Source organism: Sceloporus occidentalis, unplaced genomic scaffold, assembly GCF_023333645.1.
Source record: "Sceloporus occidentalis isolate IW3139 unplaced genomic scaffold, rSceOcc1.0.p SCAF_2, whole genome shotgun sequence".
Lineage (NCBI taxonomy): Eukaryota > Metazoa > Chordata > Lepidosauria > Squamata > Phrynosomatidae > Sceloporus > Sceloporus occidentalis.
In genome coordinates, this window is record NW_028316982.1 from 158,899,346 (window position 1) to 158,917,241 (window position 17,896).

At 39.8% G+C, this 17,896-nt stretch overlaps 1 protein-coding gene across 3 annotated transcripts in view; it reads right to left on the reverse strand.

The window, feature by feature from the left end:
• Positions 1-17,896, reverse strand: part of FGF14 (fibroblast growth factor 14) — a 375,861-nt gene that overhangs the window by 65,196 nt on the left and 292,769 nt on the right. For all 3 annotated transcript variants that reach the window (XM_089511239.1, XM_089511240.1, XM_089511238.1), the window contains exon 3: positions 10,035-10,138. In XM_089511239.1, coding sequence (XP_089367365.1) covers positions 10,035-10,138 — 104 coding nt within the window. The remainder of the gene's footprint in view (positions 1-10,034; positions 10,139-17,896) is intronic.

Sequence of the window (17,896 nt, forward strand, 5' to 3'; positions counted from 1 at the left end):
TGAAGCTGCTATTTGCTCCATATGGGTTTAAGAAAATTCATAACCTTCTCTAACCTGAATCTCTGTCTCTCAATATTTCTCTCTAGCATATACAACTACAACTATATTTACTATTTTAGAAGATCTATGGCTCTATAATTTTGCTGCCTGAAATCCTAAGAACTGGAATTTATGAGAAGGACTGGAGTTCACAAGTAAAGCACTTAGGGCCCGAACAGACAGGCCAAAATAAAGCTGCTTCGGGTCACTTTGGAGGTATACTGTTTAAAGGATGCATGCATCCTAAGAGGCCAGGAGCCATGCCAAAGCCTCACTCCAGTTCTAAGGACTGGAGTACACCTTCTGCACAGCTTCTGGCCTCTTAAGATGCATGTGTCATTTATACAGCATACCTCCAAAGCAGCTTTATTTTGGCCTGTCTGTTTGCGCCCTTACTTTGTTTGCAGAAGGTCCTCGGTTCAACCCCCAGCATATCCAAATACAGTTAGGGGAAATCTTACTTTACATCTGGAAAAAAACACCCTGCCAGTCATTGTTGACAAAATATTTTCATTTTCATATTAAGCAGAAGTTCCTTCAGACTAGTCTCTTCTAGTCTCCTTCTTTAGTTTAGCTTTGCCAATATAGTGAGAAAGTGTAGGTTTCAATGCCAAGTGTTTGTGATAGACATATTCAAGAGCTTATGTATCCATTCCTAGTGACATGAGAAGAACTTGTAGCGCCATACTACAAATGACAGTGGAATCCACATCAAACTTAAAAATGCTTCGCAATAGCAACAGCAATAGCATTTACATATCTACACTGCTTAATAGTACTGAGCACTTTCTAAAGATGTTTACAATATGTAAGTCACTTGCCCCCAACAAGCTGGTTACTCATTTTACTGAACTATGAAAGGATGGAAGGCTGAGTCAACTCTGGAGCCCTGGGACTGAACTCATGGCACTGTGTTTGCAATATCAGCATTTAACCACTGCACCACCAGGGCCCAAAACAGATGAGCCAAAAGTGCCAGCTTCAGCCTGATTTGGGAGCGTGGCATTCATATGACGCACATCCCCAGATCAGGCTGAAGATACACTACAGCTGCACAAGACAGCTCAAACCTGGTCACAAAAGGAATGGAAAAAAACCTTTTACTTTTTGGTAGCCGGTTCAGGAATGCAGTGGTGGCATGCATCGGGGCTGGGTGAGTGTGGTCACCATGGTCCTGCAGCGATTGAGGAGTGGGTGGGAGTGGCTTTTGGTTGCTCCTTTTACTCAGCTGCTCAAGGCCCAGTGCTCCCTTAGCCACTCAGTAAGAATGATGGTGGTTGGTATCTACCATTTGGGAAACACACACCCAAGAGCCCCCTTGACTTACAAAGCTAGTTGCCCACCTCTTAGGATTGTAGCTTTTTGATTTTTGAGTTTTATTTGAAAGAAAGAATGAGCATTTTGAAGCCCAAAAGGAGATCCACGCTAAACTAATTCTTCTTTGACTTTGATTTAAATAAAATAGAATGCCACTTGTAAAATATTGATTACCTTTAAATTTATTCTTTTTCTTTCTGTACCAGCTCTGGTCCTATCTATTTCCTAGAGGCGGAAAGCTATTTCTTAAGATGAGTTTAAAGGCAAAATATAAGATACTGCTGACAATAACAGGCAGGTGCCAATATGGAAATGTCAGGGGGGCAAAAGCCTTTCACATCTAAAATTCTCCCGCCTGAGAGCATACAGAGAACAAATGATATCATAAAATCACTTCATTTCCTGATTGTTCAGTCCTGTAGAGGATTGAACTGGATTTTCTTTGGAATGTTTTTAGTTTAAGAAAGAGGAACTGAGACAGAGAAAGAGAGACACAGAGAGCATTTCCAAGAATGTTGTATTTCTTTCAAAAAGGAGGTTTACATTTTTAAATCCAAATGACATGCTCTTTATCCAGTTTTATTTCCTTGTATCACCTCCTAATTTCCATCTGTTTTTCATTCCTCAGAAAAGCTGATAATTAGCTAAGGAGTAGGATGTTCTAATGACAACATAGGGAGATGGGCTTTCTCTGCCATATATATTTACTGCACTGATAAAACATTGAATAAATATACTTTGGCACCCATGGCTTTTATACATTATAATCATCCTTGAAACATTTTTGGTATGGCTGCCCTGATCAGGTCTCAAACCATGACATGAAGAAATCCCCCCTCCATCCGTTGGCTGCAGGGAAAATACACCCAGGATGTCATTCAGTCAAATGACTGAATGGGATATAAAAGGCCACATTATTAAAATAGAAATCTTCAACAGCCAGCAAAATGGGAAATGCATGGACCAAGATGAGAGTTTGGGCAAACCAAATCTCTCTTGGGGTAAAAAATTTCCCAGCTCAGAAATGGGATTGCCATAACATGTTGGTTCATCAACATCCATTCTCTGTGCAGGGGAACAGTGCCCCAAGCCTCTTAGTACTGATTAGCACTCTTAGAAATTGCTGTCACTTGAGACAAAAAACCTCGCCATGGTTTCTTTCTAAAGCTATAGGGCAATGTGAGATAAGTGCCCTGGGTTCCTTTAGCAGCCAATGCTTCAGGAAGCTCTACATTCCATCAACCTGAGTCCTCACACTCTGCTAGTTGTAAAAACTATTTGTAACACAACAAACAGGTCTAAGAAGTAGACAAAAAATCATCTCAAAAACCAATCAGGACATGATATATATATAAAAAAATCTACTCAGCCCTAAAATCTCAAACTATATGAAGTGTGTGTGTGTAAGTTTTAGCCACAGGAAAAGAGATTGAGTGCAGGCTCATGCTACCTTATAAAAGTAGCTCTCTGATGTTGTTTCTGGCCAGCACTGTGGCAAACTTCTTTGTGCAAGGAATGAAAGGAAGGGCAAGAACACCTCCATCTGAGCACTGGAGGCAAAATTCCTCCTCTAGTACTTGTTGGACAGTAAGAGGTAAAGTGCCAAAAGCACTGTCTTTTTTAAAAGAGAAATCTCCAGAATGCTGCCGAGACAGTGAAATATTATAGGCAACTAGCACAGTTGTTACTTACTTGGCTAAAGTTAAACTTTGTGAAGTATAGTTTGGCTGTGTATGTGACATGGGCAGAGGACACCGGAAATTCTGGGACCTGCAAAGTAGTGAAGTAGTTTTAGCAGACAAGATTTCCCACAGGATTTCAAGCCTTTCCACCTCTAGTCCTTGTTGAAAATGATGTGAAAACTGCTTCTCTTCAAGTGTGTCAATAGTTCTAGTTCCAGTCCTGTATCTGTCACTTAACTGCTATGAGTCAAGTGTCCCAGACAGTGTGCTGAATCCAAATTGCATTAGCACCTTGCAGATTGCATATCAGTACTACTTATTAGCGTTCCTTTCTTTCAAAAAATGCCGGAGAAGTCCAGATTGGGTAAAGGATGCCAAGATCAGTACAGGATGCCTCTGGACTGGGCATGGGGGAGAGTGATAACACCCATTTTTAAAGTTTTTAAAAGTTTCAGCTGCGCCAAGGCTGGGAGGAAAATCAGTGTGATAATCTCCTAAAATATGTTCAATTTCCTATCACTCTAGATGAATGAGTCCATCAACAGAGCAGTTTTGCAAAATATAAGTTGGATAGTATTGTCATTATCGTTACCAGTATCCCTACTTCCATCATTTGGTTCTTTTGAGTCAATTTCTACAGTTTGTTGCACTGAATCTTTAACAAATTCAGATAAATATTTTTTTTAAAAGCCTTTAAATTTCAAGTAGAGTAAGAACACCATTGTTGTTGTTGCTGCTGCTGTTGTGTGCCTTCAAGTTGTTTCCAACACTAAGGACAACCTATCATGGGGTTTTCTTGGCAAATTTATTCAGAGATGGTTTGCCATTGCCATCCTCTGAGGCTAAGAGACTGAGATTTGCCCAAGGTCACCCAGTAGATTTACATGGCCAAGCTAGGATTCAAACTCTGGCCTCCAGAGTCCTAGTCCAATGCTCAAACCACTACACCATGCTGGCTCTTCAAGACCATATGACCAAAAGTGGTGGGGGGAACGCATTGCATATAATGCTGCCTGGAATTTCACTTACACAAGGTGACCTGCTTGCCTCTTTCCCTCTGTAGACCCCTGTAAATTGCTTATGAAACTCCTCCCTACCAAACAACAACACAGAAAAGCTTGAGACGTTGGATAGATGGCTATAGTGGCAGGAAGGAGTGATCAACATATGACTGAAGGCAATGTGAGTAAACAGAAAATTGACCATGCAAGCTTTCTCTATCTAGATTTTGACAATCCCTCTCCCCAATTTGGAACAACCTTTTTTTAAAAAAAAAAAACAACCCAAATTCTACATCTAACATAGTAATTGCCCATGCTAAATGTGGGGATTCTGCAAAGTAAGGTTTTAAAAAGCAACTTTAAAGCTCTGATTTTTCCCTCATCCAGTTCTACATTCTACACCTAGTTCTACATTTCAGGGATTTCCTCAAGATTTCCCCCACCCACCCAATGCTGCCTTAAAAGTGCTATTTTTGTTTGTTAAAAATTGTGCATGGCAGGTGTTTAGAATTCTTCAGGTTATAATGTCAGAAGATGACTACCTTGTAGGTCTAGTTCTGCGAGAATTTTGTAACAAAAACAGTACTCTAAAGAACTAAATTGTCCTATCTGCCTGGATAAGGATTAATGTGGTTAAATCTTAATTTTATTGGATTGGATACTAGGTTTAGCCAGATTAATTTAAATACGATTGATTTCAGTGGGGACATACTAAGTATGGCTAAGCTTTGATCCAATTCACTCTGTCTGGGATTGTATGCATTTATAGTTAAAACTGGATTTTCAAATGTTTGAGGTTTTACATTTCATACCTGGGCAATGATGAACCCCGAAAGAACAAAGAAAGTTCAAATTCAGGCAAAAGGCTTTTATCAGGCCAGTAAAAAGTCTCCCCCACCCAATGCTTGCTTTGACAGCTGACCCACATGAAATACCATAAATTGTTTTTGAAATAGTACTAATTTTCAAAAACAATTTGCCATGTGACACTGGGGAAAGATACCAATTGAGATGTTTTGGGTAGGCAGGTGAGTCAAAAAGGAAAAAAAAAGGTTCCTACTAGTATTAGTGTCACAGTTCTTTTCAAACTGGCTATCCTTTCAATCCATTCATCCACTGATATATAGCACATTCATGGAATCATAGGCCTGAAAAAGATGGGCCAAAAGCTGCCAAAATTAGTATGGTGCCATCCATACATGGCACACGTGCATGATGCAAGCGTGGCACCACATCCACACCTCTGGGCACTGCACTTGTGTTGTGGGCGGGTCACAGTGTGCCAATGGCGCATTGATGGCATACTTCCCGTATGCCCAAAAGAACACGCTTTTAGCAGGTTATTTTCGGAGCGGAGGAAGCCCATGCGGTTTGGTTGCTGTGGGCTCCCTCCAGAGGGAAAATGGGCAGCTCCAGACCGCCACTTTGGGGCAGTCTGTCAGGCCCCATAGTTATTTTAGACTGAGAAGTATCCTTGAGGACATTTACTACACTGATGCAAAAATAAGGAAGAAACCGCAGGATTTTTTTTTCCACCTATGGAACAATAACGTGCTAGTTTAGACCAAAAAAAATGCATCTGGAATTGGTATTCAGTTTTGGAGATTTTTTAGATTTGGGCTGTTTTTTGATGATCTATCAAAGAAATTTCACTTCTGTAGACAGCTGACCTTTCCCAGGCATTTCTGACTAAAAGAAACGTGGATGCAAGGATTTGGAACGGTTGGGGTGGTGGTGATTGAAAGCTTTATGTGCCCACAAGCTGCACTTTATTCACCCTGACAAAGACCAATCACCTGTTCATTGTGCAGCTACACACACTGTAGGGAGTTTGTGCGAAATCAGCGGTAAAAAGCAGTAAAATCACTGCACACACACACACACATACACACACAAGTTTCCTACACAAAAAATACAATTTTCTGTGCAGGAAAGTTGTTTACTGTGTAAAAATACTGTTTTTTGTGCAGGAATGTTGTTTTCTGTACAGAAAATGCACAAAAATGCAATATTTTTGCACAGAATAAAACCAAAGCTATGGATAGTCTTCAAAAACTGTTCAGTATTTGATAACTTGCTCATGGTGAAGAGAATAATGGTAAAACTATTTGTTCTTACCTGTAAGAATGAAATTTTTGAAGATTTACATCCCTGCTTCCAGGCAAATGTGAGTAGGAATGCAGTCTCTGTATTTATTAATTGTCTCCTTGTCCAAAGGCATTTTGGTGACATACAAAATTAAAATCAACAGTACATGTTGTACAATAGAAAGATAGTGAAATCCACCTGGACAGTAGTCTTAAATGTAGCAAATTGTTTTAAAGAAATTTTTAAAACCCAGGATAGATTCAAACCAGCTATTTAAATTTCCTACTAGTGTCTATCAGTAGGAACTCTACAAGAGGGAGTCTGCAGACAAGATTATGTGCTACATTCATTGTGCCATAGTAGTTTCTCCCCCAAAGGGATACTTTCCCAGATTTCATCTCTCTTTTTTTAATACTGAGTCCAGTCATCCTTCAAATCATCACCACTGAGAAATAAATGGGACTTGTGTGAAAATCTAGCCCAGTAAACTTTCCTTGTGAACTTTAGGTAGATAAAAACAAAACCAGGCACTAATATGAAGACCCAGATTTTGTACTTAAGAAGTTATTATGGCATAAATGTTCATTGGCTAGAGTCCACTGCATCATATATCATGCCTCTGGAAAGGATCATAATACAAAGTTCAAGAATGAGAGATGGCTTGATCCATGCAGCATCAATGGAGTTTATCATACAGGGAAAACTGGTGGTTGTAACAAGCATTTTCCCAGGACAGTCGTGTAATCACAGTGAAGATTTTCACGGGACATTGTAATTAAAGAGGACTTATCACAGGAACAACCAGGAATGCTCCAGCAACAAATCATGCACGGGGAAATCTGGAGCATTCCTGGTTCTTCCCTTCGTAAGCTCTCTTTAACTGCGATGTGTGTGAAAATCTTCACTGCAATCTTGCGACTGACCTGGGAAAATGCCTGTTTAAACCCCCCATTTTGCCCCATGTGATAAACTCCTATGATTTTACAAATAGTAGATGAAGCCAGTTGTATATGAAGTTTATAACATGAGCACACAAGAGTATCCACTCAGATTAATGACATGCCTTAAGCTCAGTAATACAGTTCAGTATAGCGCTGGCACTACAGAGTCACACTCCAACTCCTAAAGGTTCTGCTTGGCTACTCATGTTTTCCACATTACAAATAAACGAACTGCACTGAATTCCGAATGTTAAAATTCAGTCCCTCATTATAATCAAACCCAAAGTATTTCACTTTTATATATCAACAGCTATGCCTGGGCCACAAACAATCACCTAAGTCTGCAATGTATATTTTCCTCCTTTGCTTAATGTTCAACTTATTTAAAAATATTTTTTAAAGGTAGGTGGTCCTGTCACACCACCATGTTTTGTATTTCCAACTAAGCCACCTCCCTCTTACAAAAAAGGAAACAATTCTTTATAACAACATGGCTTTACTTTTGACTTACTGTATAACTATGATAAATTAAGTCATTTTTTATAAGACAGACTAGGCTACTGCAATAGGAACTTTTCAAATGTGAAGCATGCATTCACTTGTGCGTACACAATCTTTATTCAAATATTCAAATATTCCATTATTATTCCAGTTGATATGTTGCTTTCAGGAAGACTGACACAGACTGGAATTGAAACTTCTAAATAACATGCAGCAGGGTGTTAGATTCTCCTTGTAGGTATTTCCTGTTCCCAGAATTGCACACTACCTGTCAATCTATTTTTAGAAATAGGATTAACGTTTGGGAATTTCTTACCTCTAAAGGTGATGGAGAAGACTGTAATATTATGGACAAACAAATCTATACACATATATTGCTGCCAACATTCCCATGTAGCAAATATTGCCGCCATATGGCTGGAGTGAATTCTTTCATATACATGCCTATAAACATGTATATACATGTAATGGAACAGCTAAGCCAACAGCCATAGAAATAGTCCACGTCTTTAGCTGTGAAATATGCAGTTTTCCTGTGTTGCAATTCTCCTATGACGCACTCAGTGTTGTACTAAGGAACACAGCTCTTCCATATGCCATACTTCAATGTATGACAGAGGGGTGCTGTACGATACTCATTTTTATCTTGATGACATTTCAGTTATTAGAACATTTCCTCCTAATTAACTTTCAGAGCACTGTTATCTATTCAAAACAAACAGAATATTTTTCTTCGGGGGTTTCAGGAGCTTAAAATATGTCTAACGTTCCTTCAAATGAAATAAATTACATTGATAACTGAAGCAGCTTTTCAGATAAGGCGTGCAAAGAGACAGCACGTAATAACAAGCACCTTCCTTAGCAGAGAACATTTTTTACTCATACACTATGATTCAATGAAGGGCTCACACAACTAAAAGCAGGCTGCAGGTACCCCTAGCTAGATAAGGCATGGGATGCATAAACATGTGCATACATATCTCCTGAATGAGACTACCAGTGACATACTGCTGTATTCATATAGTTGAATCCAAGGGACAGGGTGGTATATTACCAAAATTAATCATTTTTAGCTCAATGGAGGAATTAAATGGGCTGTTTATTCCATTCACCTCAATGAAATCTAATGAATTCAGCCTTGGCTACATTGTGCCCATGGAAAATAACTGCCAGATGTATCTTTTGCAACCTTGTGATTTTGTAATGCTTTAAGGAACTGATCATTTACAGCTGTGCTGCTCAGAACCTTTTCAAAACAGGAACATCACATTCTGTCTCAATAAGAATAAAATGCATTTGATCATACCAAATATTCACTTGACTAAAAACACAAATATAATAAAACATAGACAACAGCTTTAGATATCTTTATATCTTCAAACTCATATCATTTCAAATTTTAGCAGTTCAATTTATATCTGAATCATCTATACAATTCATTGTAAACCTTTAATAATAAATAAATAAAAGTTTTATTTATATACCGCCCTTCTTCAAATCAGGGCGGTGTACAACAAGATTATACAATACACAATACAATAAACACCAAAAAACTGTTACAAAATACAAAAACCTTATCACAGTAAAAGGCTAACATATAAAAACATTACAAACTCTTGCCAGTCTATTGTGCTGGCAGAGGAAGGGGGGAGGTAAATAGACATTCTAGGGGGGAATATTCAGGGGTACGCCTGCTCAAATAAATAGGTTTTCAACCCCTTCTTGAATTGGGGTAGGGAGGTGGTTAATTATGGAAAAACTATTAATTTTGTGCAAATTATCTGAAACATTTTATAAATAAATTAAATCTTTTGGATTTCAAATGACATCCTTGCAGCTTTAGTATTATAATAAGCAAACTCGTCTGGTCATTGTGTAAAATGTATCTCCTAGCGATTTTCAAATGATCTCATAGAACAATTAACTGTTCCTTTCTCATATTTCTGTACTGAAATAGGAGCTGCTGCACCAAATTCCCATCCCATACCACAGAAGAAATCAAGGTAATTAAAAAAAACTTGAAAATCGATTTTCCCATAATCCCCAAGCCAGCATAACTAGTGGCTATGCCAGCCAGAGGATTCTGGAACTGTAATCCAAAAAGTGGTCTTTTAAAGCTCTGTTCACAGCCCTCCTACAACTCACTCTACATCAGTGCAGGTTCTTTCTGAAATGTCTAGAATTTGTTCTGCTAGTTTTGGACTGCTTGAATATTCCTTATTCCAGTGACTTGTGTGTGGCAAACATAATGTAAGAAAGTGTCCAGCCATGTCTACACTTCAACTGTGTCAAAGACGTAGACTAGACATCCTCTATCAAAGTATTATCTATATAAACCAGCAACTATTTTGAATCTGTAGACAGTATTTTCTGATCCGTCATCCTTTTAAAACCTGGAAGATTTTCTATGAACAGGATCTGTTGTAGAGTAACTTAACAGCCAAGAATCATGGCATTTTACTTACTGATGTATAAAGGAAACCTTCTCCATTTAAGGCTATATACAAGCCTGTTTTTACACCCTGGATAGCAACAACTCGAAGTCCCACTGGTATAAGGTTGAACAATGCTGTAAAAATAAAATAAAATAAAGAACTGTCACAAATAAGTAAATAAAAAGCATCATAACAATGCATAGTTGATTATGTTGAAACAAATGTAAGGACTCTAGCGTTATATATAAAGTCTGTTGCTTATGTCTGTCTGAGAAATAGATTTTAAATATCAATTGTTGAAAACATATGCACATATTCAAATTATACTCAAATTCTGTTGTAGCGGAATGCAATAAGCTTCAACCAAATCATTAGAAATCAAGACAGTAGTCCGAAGAAATGGTCATTGTTGTCCTAGCAACAGCAGATTTAAGCAAGCTCACAAAAATTTCCAACTGTATCAAAATTTATTTCAGACTTGTTCAACACCCCACCCCTGCCGTGTAAAGATTTGTGCTTCTTTAGGTAATATCTAGGCAGGGTCAGTTTGGTCATATGTGAAAATATCTAGAGTTACAGTTAGAGGAGCAAACCAGAAAAATTAAATACCTTCTCAAAACTATCTAAACCTCTTGACAATAAAGCTTCAGAAGCAGCCGTTTTCTAGCTTTAGGTCCACAGATGTTGACAGATTACAATTCCCATCACCCATATCCATTACAGCCAAGGATCAAACTTGTATGAGCATTGTAGTCTGAGAACCCAAATGTGGTGAACAATGCTACAGATGAAGTGAAATGTAGCATGGATTTTTTAAATTTAGATTTTTATTATGCCTAAATCATACTAAAGAAAACAGACACAAAAACAGAAAGGAAGTGAATCCAAAATAATTAAAGAATAAGCAAACAAGTAATTAATTGAAAAATTGTGATCTCACAGATCAATTACGTCTAAACTGCCAGAAAATATGATCAACCATCCAGAGATATATCACTGGGATGCTGATGTCTATACGCTATATGTTCAAATTTTAAAAGGGCTCTGAGATCCTCTTTCCATTGTCAACATGCATGAAGACACCAATGCTCCCAAAATAGCTCATAGGTGGGAGGTTTCCCCATGATGTTGTAGACCCCAAGCAATCTCTTACCATTTTTCCAGGATCTGGTAGTAAGGTCAGGAGATTCTCCTGATCTGACCAGCATGCTGCCATGAACAGAGAGATTGCTGCATGGGAACTATAATGGAGAACACTTGAGGAACATCAATCTGAGAAGGTAGGCTCAAGTCTATGAAAGCCCATGCTACAAACCTCTTTAATTCTGTTAGGCCTGATACAGACCGGCATTTTGTGCCAGTCTGTGGGCGAGGTTAGGGTAGAGTCCACACGCTGAAGGCCACAACCCCACCCCAGGGTGCCATTTTGGAGTGCACCAGTCCATATGGCATGCACCATCATGATGCCCCTCCAGTGCTGCATCCACATTATGCAGCACTGAAAGGGTGTCATAAAGCTGTGCTACTGCAGCTAGGGTTTTCCTTGGAGGGTGCAAAAAGGAGCCACTTTTGGAAGCTCTTTTTTGTGTTCTCCAGAGGCCAGATTGGGGCTGTGGCATGAGGTTGCCAAGGCCTCTATCTGGCCAGTAAAGGGGCTGTCTGTATAGCCCCTTAGTCTCAAACATGCTACAAGATCCCTTTGAACACCTCCTTGTGTTAAGCTCAAAGATACCATGGCCAATTTATTTTTCCTTTAAGTGTCACAAAGAAGAAACCAAGGGCTCGGTTGATTAATATACTTACAACACCCCTACTTCAGAGATAAGCAATCCAAAAAATCTAGGGGGCACATTTAACCCAGGACTTTGGAGGGCAATACCTGTTGCCCTCATTCTTTTGCCCTCAAACTGTCTCTAAGGGACACAATTAGGGGTTTGTTTGTTTTTTGCAAATTTCAGCCTCACAACATGTGTATGGGTGGAGCAAGGGCTTATTAGAAGTGACAGACCCTCCTATTTTCAAAAAAAAGCTCCCTATGCATAAAATAACCTGCCACCCCAAAGACTGGGTAAAATGGTTAATTACTCCCTCTAATATCTGGTGTGTCTTCACATAGCCTGCTGCCTGCGCTTTTCCCTGGTATGAGTCATGGTGAAGGGCATGACATGCTTAAGGCTGGAAAATAGGAACAGATAACAGTGAGATTTTGCAGTTGGAAAAATGAGGAAGTAGCCACTGTGTAAGTCCCCTCCAAACCTAGTTATAACTTTTAATAAGCACCAAGTAAAATTGAATTTCTCTTTATATTACATCTCAGACTTAAAAAAATATTTGTCATGCTGGCTGGGCTTGGAACCTGGAATGGTAGGCCAGGGTGGTTTGAACCCTGCCTAAGATTAGCCAGGGGTCTAAAATTAAAGGTCAAGGTTTCTCCTTTGACAAGATTGTCTAGTCGCATCCGACTGTAGGGGCTCCGTTATTAAACTGAGGGACCCAGCGTTGTCAAAAACAACTCTGTGTTCATGTGGCCAGCATGACTACACGGAACGCTGTTAGCTTGCCACCATAGTGGTACCTATTTATCTACTTGCACTTTTACATTCTTTCAAACTGCTAACTTTGCAGAAGCTGGGGCTAGTGGGATGGCCCTTGGGTCTCAAACTGCTAATCTACCAATCTTCTAATCATCAGACTCGGCATCTTAACTGCTAGGCCACCACATTCCCTTAGCCAGTGGCTAAGCACCCATTAAATTATCAGACAAAACTGCATTACCAAGAGCCTTCGTTCAGAGGTAAAAGTGTACAAAATGATTAAGTATAAAAAAAAATAGTAACTACTGCAATTGAGGCATCCTAGGTACAAATGAGGCTGCATACAGTCTATTCTATGCACACTTCCTTGGAAGTAAACTCTACTGAACATATGGAGGGGACTATGGTAGTAAGACTTCATAGGCAAGCTCTTCTTGTGCTCTCAGGCAACAAGAATGTTTCCTTTTTTTCAGCAGCTGTCCACTGGATTGACATTTTCAATAAGCTGCCTTAAGAACATCTTTTGTGGTCAGTCATTGCCATCTTATAGCTCATCTGTGCAAAGGTTAAATCTAGATTTTTTTTTGTTACACTTACACTTCTTTACAATGAATTTCCCTTTTCCATTTTAACGTCTATTCCTCCAATTTAGAGGGGCCCTTGATGCTCTTTACAATCTATTTTTATTCTCACCATTCCAAATAATTTAGTATCATGAGCAAATTATTCACCCCTAATTCCTAGCTTTCCATTATGAGATCCTCATCACTTTAACCATGGTAGAGATACATACTTTGTGTTTCTTTTGAGAGCATGTTGTCTCTCAGTCAGGTGCAATGCTTACATGTCTTACCATTCTTGCTTTAGAATAGAATGCTGAAGGGGGGAGAATGTTAAGAGACCTTAATGCCATTTTTGCATTCACTGGAAAGAATCTTACATATTTTCCACTTTGCTTAATGCATTTATTTTATGCTTTAATCAATTTTCTAATACTTTAGTTATTTATTTTATCACTGGTTCAATGGCAGCAACTTCGTAAATGCTTGAGCTCATATATTATTATTTTTTCATTGTTGCTGTTGTTATGTGCCTGCAAGTTGCTTCTGACTCTATACAGATACTATCATGGGGTTTTCATGGCAAGATTTATTCAGAAGGAGTTTGCCTTTGCCTTCTTCTCATGCTGAGAGTGTGACTTGCCCAAGGTAACCCAGGGGGTTTCTATGGCTGAGCTGGGATTCAAACCCTGGTCTCCAGAGTTGTAGTCCAACCACTGCCATTGTTATTTTAAGACAATACATTCTGTGCTTTCATTTCTTTTTATAAATTTACTGGCAAGTTTGCACAATGCATGAAGACATGCCTGCCTATCATCATCATCATCATCATCATCATCATCACCACAACAACAACTTATTTATTTATTTATAGCCCGCCTACGCACGAGGTTTACAATAGTAAAAATACATGAAATACAATAAAATCAAATTTAGCCCCTTCCCAACCCCCTCCCAATATTAAAATTACAATTAAACTATCACAATTTAAAAACAGTTAAATAAAATAACTTTAAAAGGGGGAAATAATAGGTAGGTAGCCGACATGGATTAAGTTGGGAAGGCCTGCCGGAAGAGATCCGTCTTAAGGGCGTTCTTAAAGGCTGCGAGAATGCAATTATGATGGATCTCCTCCGGCAGGTCATTCCATAGATTTGGAGCATCAGTTGAGAAGGCCCTCTGAGTTACTGAAATCAGCCTAGATTTTTTCAGCTGAAGTAGGTACTTGAAATCTCATACCACTTAAAAAGAGTTCTGGGGTCCCTGGTGGATCCTGTCAGTCACAACCTGATAAAGTAACTTTTCTAAGTTCTGTTTCATCTTAAACTGTTATGAGTGCAGATTTTAACACCACACAGCCATTGTTCTCCTTCTCTTCCCAGAGTTCTCCCTTTGAGGTTCTCCCTTTAAAATCTGGCCTGACGGAAAAGTTTTGGAGAACCTGAAGGTTTGTTAACTATTTTGAAACTGCCCTACTGTGTGGTTTTGAAATTCTCATTATTTCTTGTTTTGGGAAGATCCTGAGGAGAAAGGGAGAACAGAAGTAATAACAGTACATAATATACACATAGAAAATTAGGTTGTTTGATTAATCCTTTAGGGGATTAGGGAGATACTAAGGAAGAGCATGGTTTGCTAATATAAAGGTTAACTATGGTCCGTTACAGACGGGCACATTGTGGTGATATTAGGGCTCGATAGGCTGGGCGTCTAGATGCGCCCAGCCCTAGTCACATCACATATGTGCACGCCCATCCACATAGCTGTGGCGTCGCAAACAAATGCCTGCCAGCAGAAGCGGCATCATAGGGCTGTGTTGCAGCCCTTATGATGGCGCAAAAAAGGAGCCGCCTAGAGCGGCTCCTTTTTTAGTGCGCATCTGTGCAGCCACATGTGGATGCTGCTGCACAGCTGTGCAGCAAAAGGGGGCAGCATTTCACCACCCATGTGTACTGGGCCTATGATAAGTAAGGCTCTCTGCATCTTGTTTCTGATAGAAATTAGATGGTTGAATAGAACAACAGTTGTAACAGTACATAATATACACATAGAAAATCAGGCTGTTTTATTAATCCTTTATGGGATTAGGAGATACTAAGGAAGAGCATGGTTTGCCAATCTAAGGGTAACTGTGGCGGGTTACAGACCGCCATTAAAGTACGGAGTCAGTCCATACTAGGGTTAGGAAGGTGCGGTGCTTCCGCACCCCCCTAACCCTAGTACGGACTGAGTCCGTACAAAATGGTGGCTCCCCTTCCACATGGGGGCTGCCATGACGACATCACAACCGCGCCGCCTCTATACGGGGCGGCGCGGATGTGACGTCGTCAGCCCGCGCCAGGGCACTTAGTGCGCCCTTTGCGCGGACCAGGAAGGAGCTCCGTTTCGGAGCTCCTTCCTGGTTTGCGGCGCCGCTATGCGTCGCTGGGCGCAGCCTTCAGACGGCTACGCCCAGCGAACCAAGGCAGAAAGGGACCAAGCGGCCCCTTTCTCCTCCTCCCCGCTGCCGTGGGGTGTCCTTGGGGCTTGAAGCCCCAAGGACACCACTTTCCAGGCTGCGGGGAAGGGGCCTTTTGCCACTTCCCCGCAGCCTGAAAAGCGGCGGCTCGGGGCCTCAGCGGCTGCCGTTCTGGCAGCTGAGGCCCCGATACACCGGGGAAAGGGGCGGGTACAGCCCACCCCAAATGGGCGGTCTGTAACCCGCCCATGATAACTAAGGCTCTTGGCATCTTGTTTCTAAAAGAAATTAAGATTGTTGAAGCTGATATAGAATGAAGCCGATACACAAATCTTTGCAAGTAACAGCATATTAATTATTACTCCTGTATGAGTACCAAGGCTCAGATGCTTTAACAAACTTCATTTCATTTAAATTAAACTAAATAAACTCTAGGAAAAATAACAGAAGTGGTACAGCAAATACTATCTTTAACACAGTCCTTAACAGCTTAGGGGGAATAAAACCTGAACTGCTTGTACTTAGCATTTGACTTTTATGTGTCCATTAGCTATTACAGTTCACCTGCGTCATACGCGGGCGCGCTATACGTGGCTTCCAGCATATGCTTGAAAACGCACCGGAAAGGTTTCCCTTGCGTCCCGGAAGAAACAATGGGGTGTGCACCACAGGAACGAGCCCCATTGTTTCTAATGGGGCTTGAGTTTATGCGGTATTTCCCTTACGTGGCGGGGTCCAGAACAGATCCCCGCATAAGGGAAGGGCCAATTGTAATATATCACCTGTGCATTCATGCTGGGATAACTGTGTGGCAAAAAGCCCATCTACTTATGTCAACAGATGCACTGCCTTGCCCTCTATTGATCTATTTAGAATACCATGAATGCACTCATGTTTGGACCTTTGGTGTGGCAATAAAGAAGAAATACAGCACCATCCTGGACATGCTGATCCTAAGCAATTCATTGCTCTCAGGCTCTTTGCCACCCTAATGAATCACTTTCCTCCATGTGCTTTGATATTCTGGATTCTGGAATATGTTCTGGAGGTGCATGTAAGCAGTTGTTCCACAGACCAAAAGGAGAGCATTAAGTATAAGGATGGAAAGATTTTAATTTTTTTAAAGGTACGAATAGTAGTTTTGTTTTTTACTGTCAATAAACCTGATAAAAAGAATCCTGGACTGATGAGAATCTTCACAGTTTGGGACTTACTCTGCACAAAATTCGCATATGGTTGTTTTATGAAGAAAATAGATGATGTTGTGTTTCCTGTGCAAATATACATTTGATTTTTGCATAGAGTAAGTCTTGGTTTGCAAATTGGCTTCAAAACCTGCATTTTTTTAAAAGACTTTCTTGCAGCTAGAAGAAAATTGCTAAAAATACTTATTGGTTTCATTGAAAAGAAAATGAAGAATTACATTTTTTTAGCAGTCTGCTTTGTAACAGAAAATAGCAGTAAGGAAGAGTGATAAGGGCTACAGTTCATCATATGAGATGTTTCTAGCCTCTGTGTTTGGGGTTTTTTTGTGGCAGGAGGGAGGTGCACTGAAGGTGATTTAGCATATTTAATAACAGTAGAAGTGGATATAGAGATGTTTTTACTTTTTCCTTAGGGCACAGCGGCTTAAATACAGTGTACGTTTCTACATTCCCAGTACCTACAATGGCAATCAGTATTGAGAGTTCACCATTTTATTGAAAAGTAACGTGCTTCTCTATTTATAGTTATGAAAACAGTTCTTTTAGATTTTTGTGGATTTTTTGTGCTATGTGGCCATGTTCTAGAAGAGTTTATTCTTGATGTTTTGCCTGCATCTGTGGCTGGCATCTTCAGAGAATGCTGGCATGGAAGAGGGGTGTGTGTGTGTGTGTGTGTGTGTGTGTGTGTGTGTGTGTATACATATAGGCTGGAGAGGAGTGATTTCCATGTTAATCTGTGTATTGTTCTATTGTTGATGGCTTTATATTGCAAATTGCAAATTTCTTTCGCATCTCAGGAGCTTGTAAAACATAGAAGGCACAACTCCTTAGGTCAGAATTCTCTAGAAATGGATAAGATTTCAGTAAATTACCATCAAATTGTGTTTGCAACCCTGCAAATCCAATATCAGATTCTAGATAGAGCTGAACTCAGCAGCACCTTTAACCACACAGTATAGTCTTTAATACTTTAAATAATAGTCTTTAACCACACAGTACAGGCATTTCTTGCCATTATAATAAACATAAAGGGTCTGTTATGCTTAGAAATATTTCAAGAGAATTGTCCCTGACCTGTTAGAGTCCTGCTGAAAACAAGTTTTGGAAACAGGTTTCTGTTCAGATTAGCAATGAT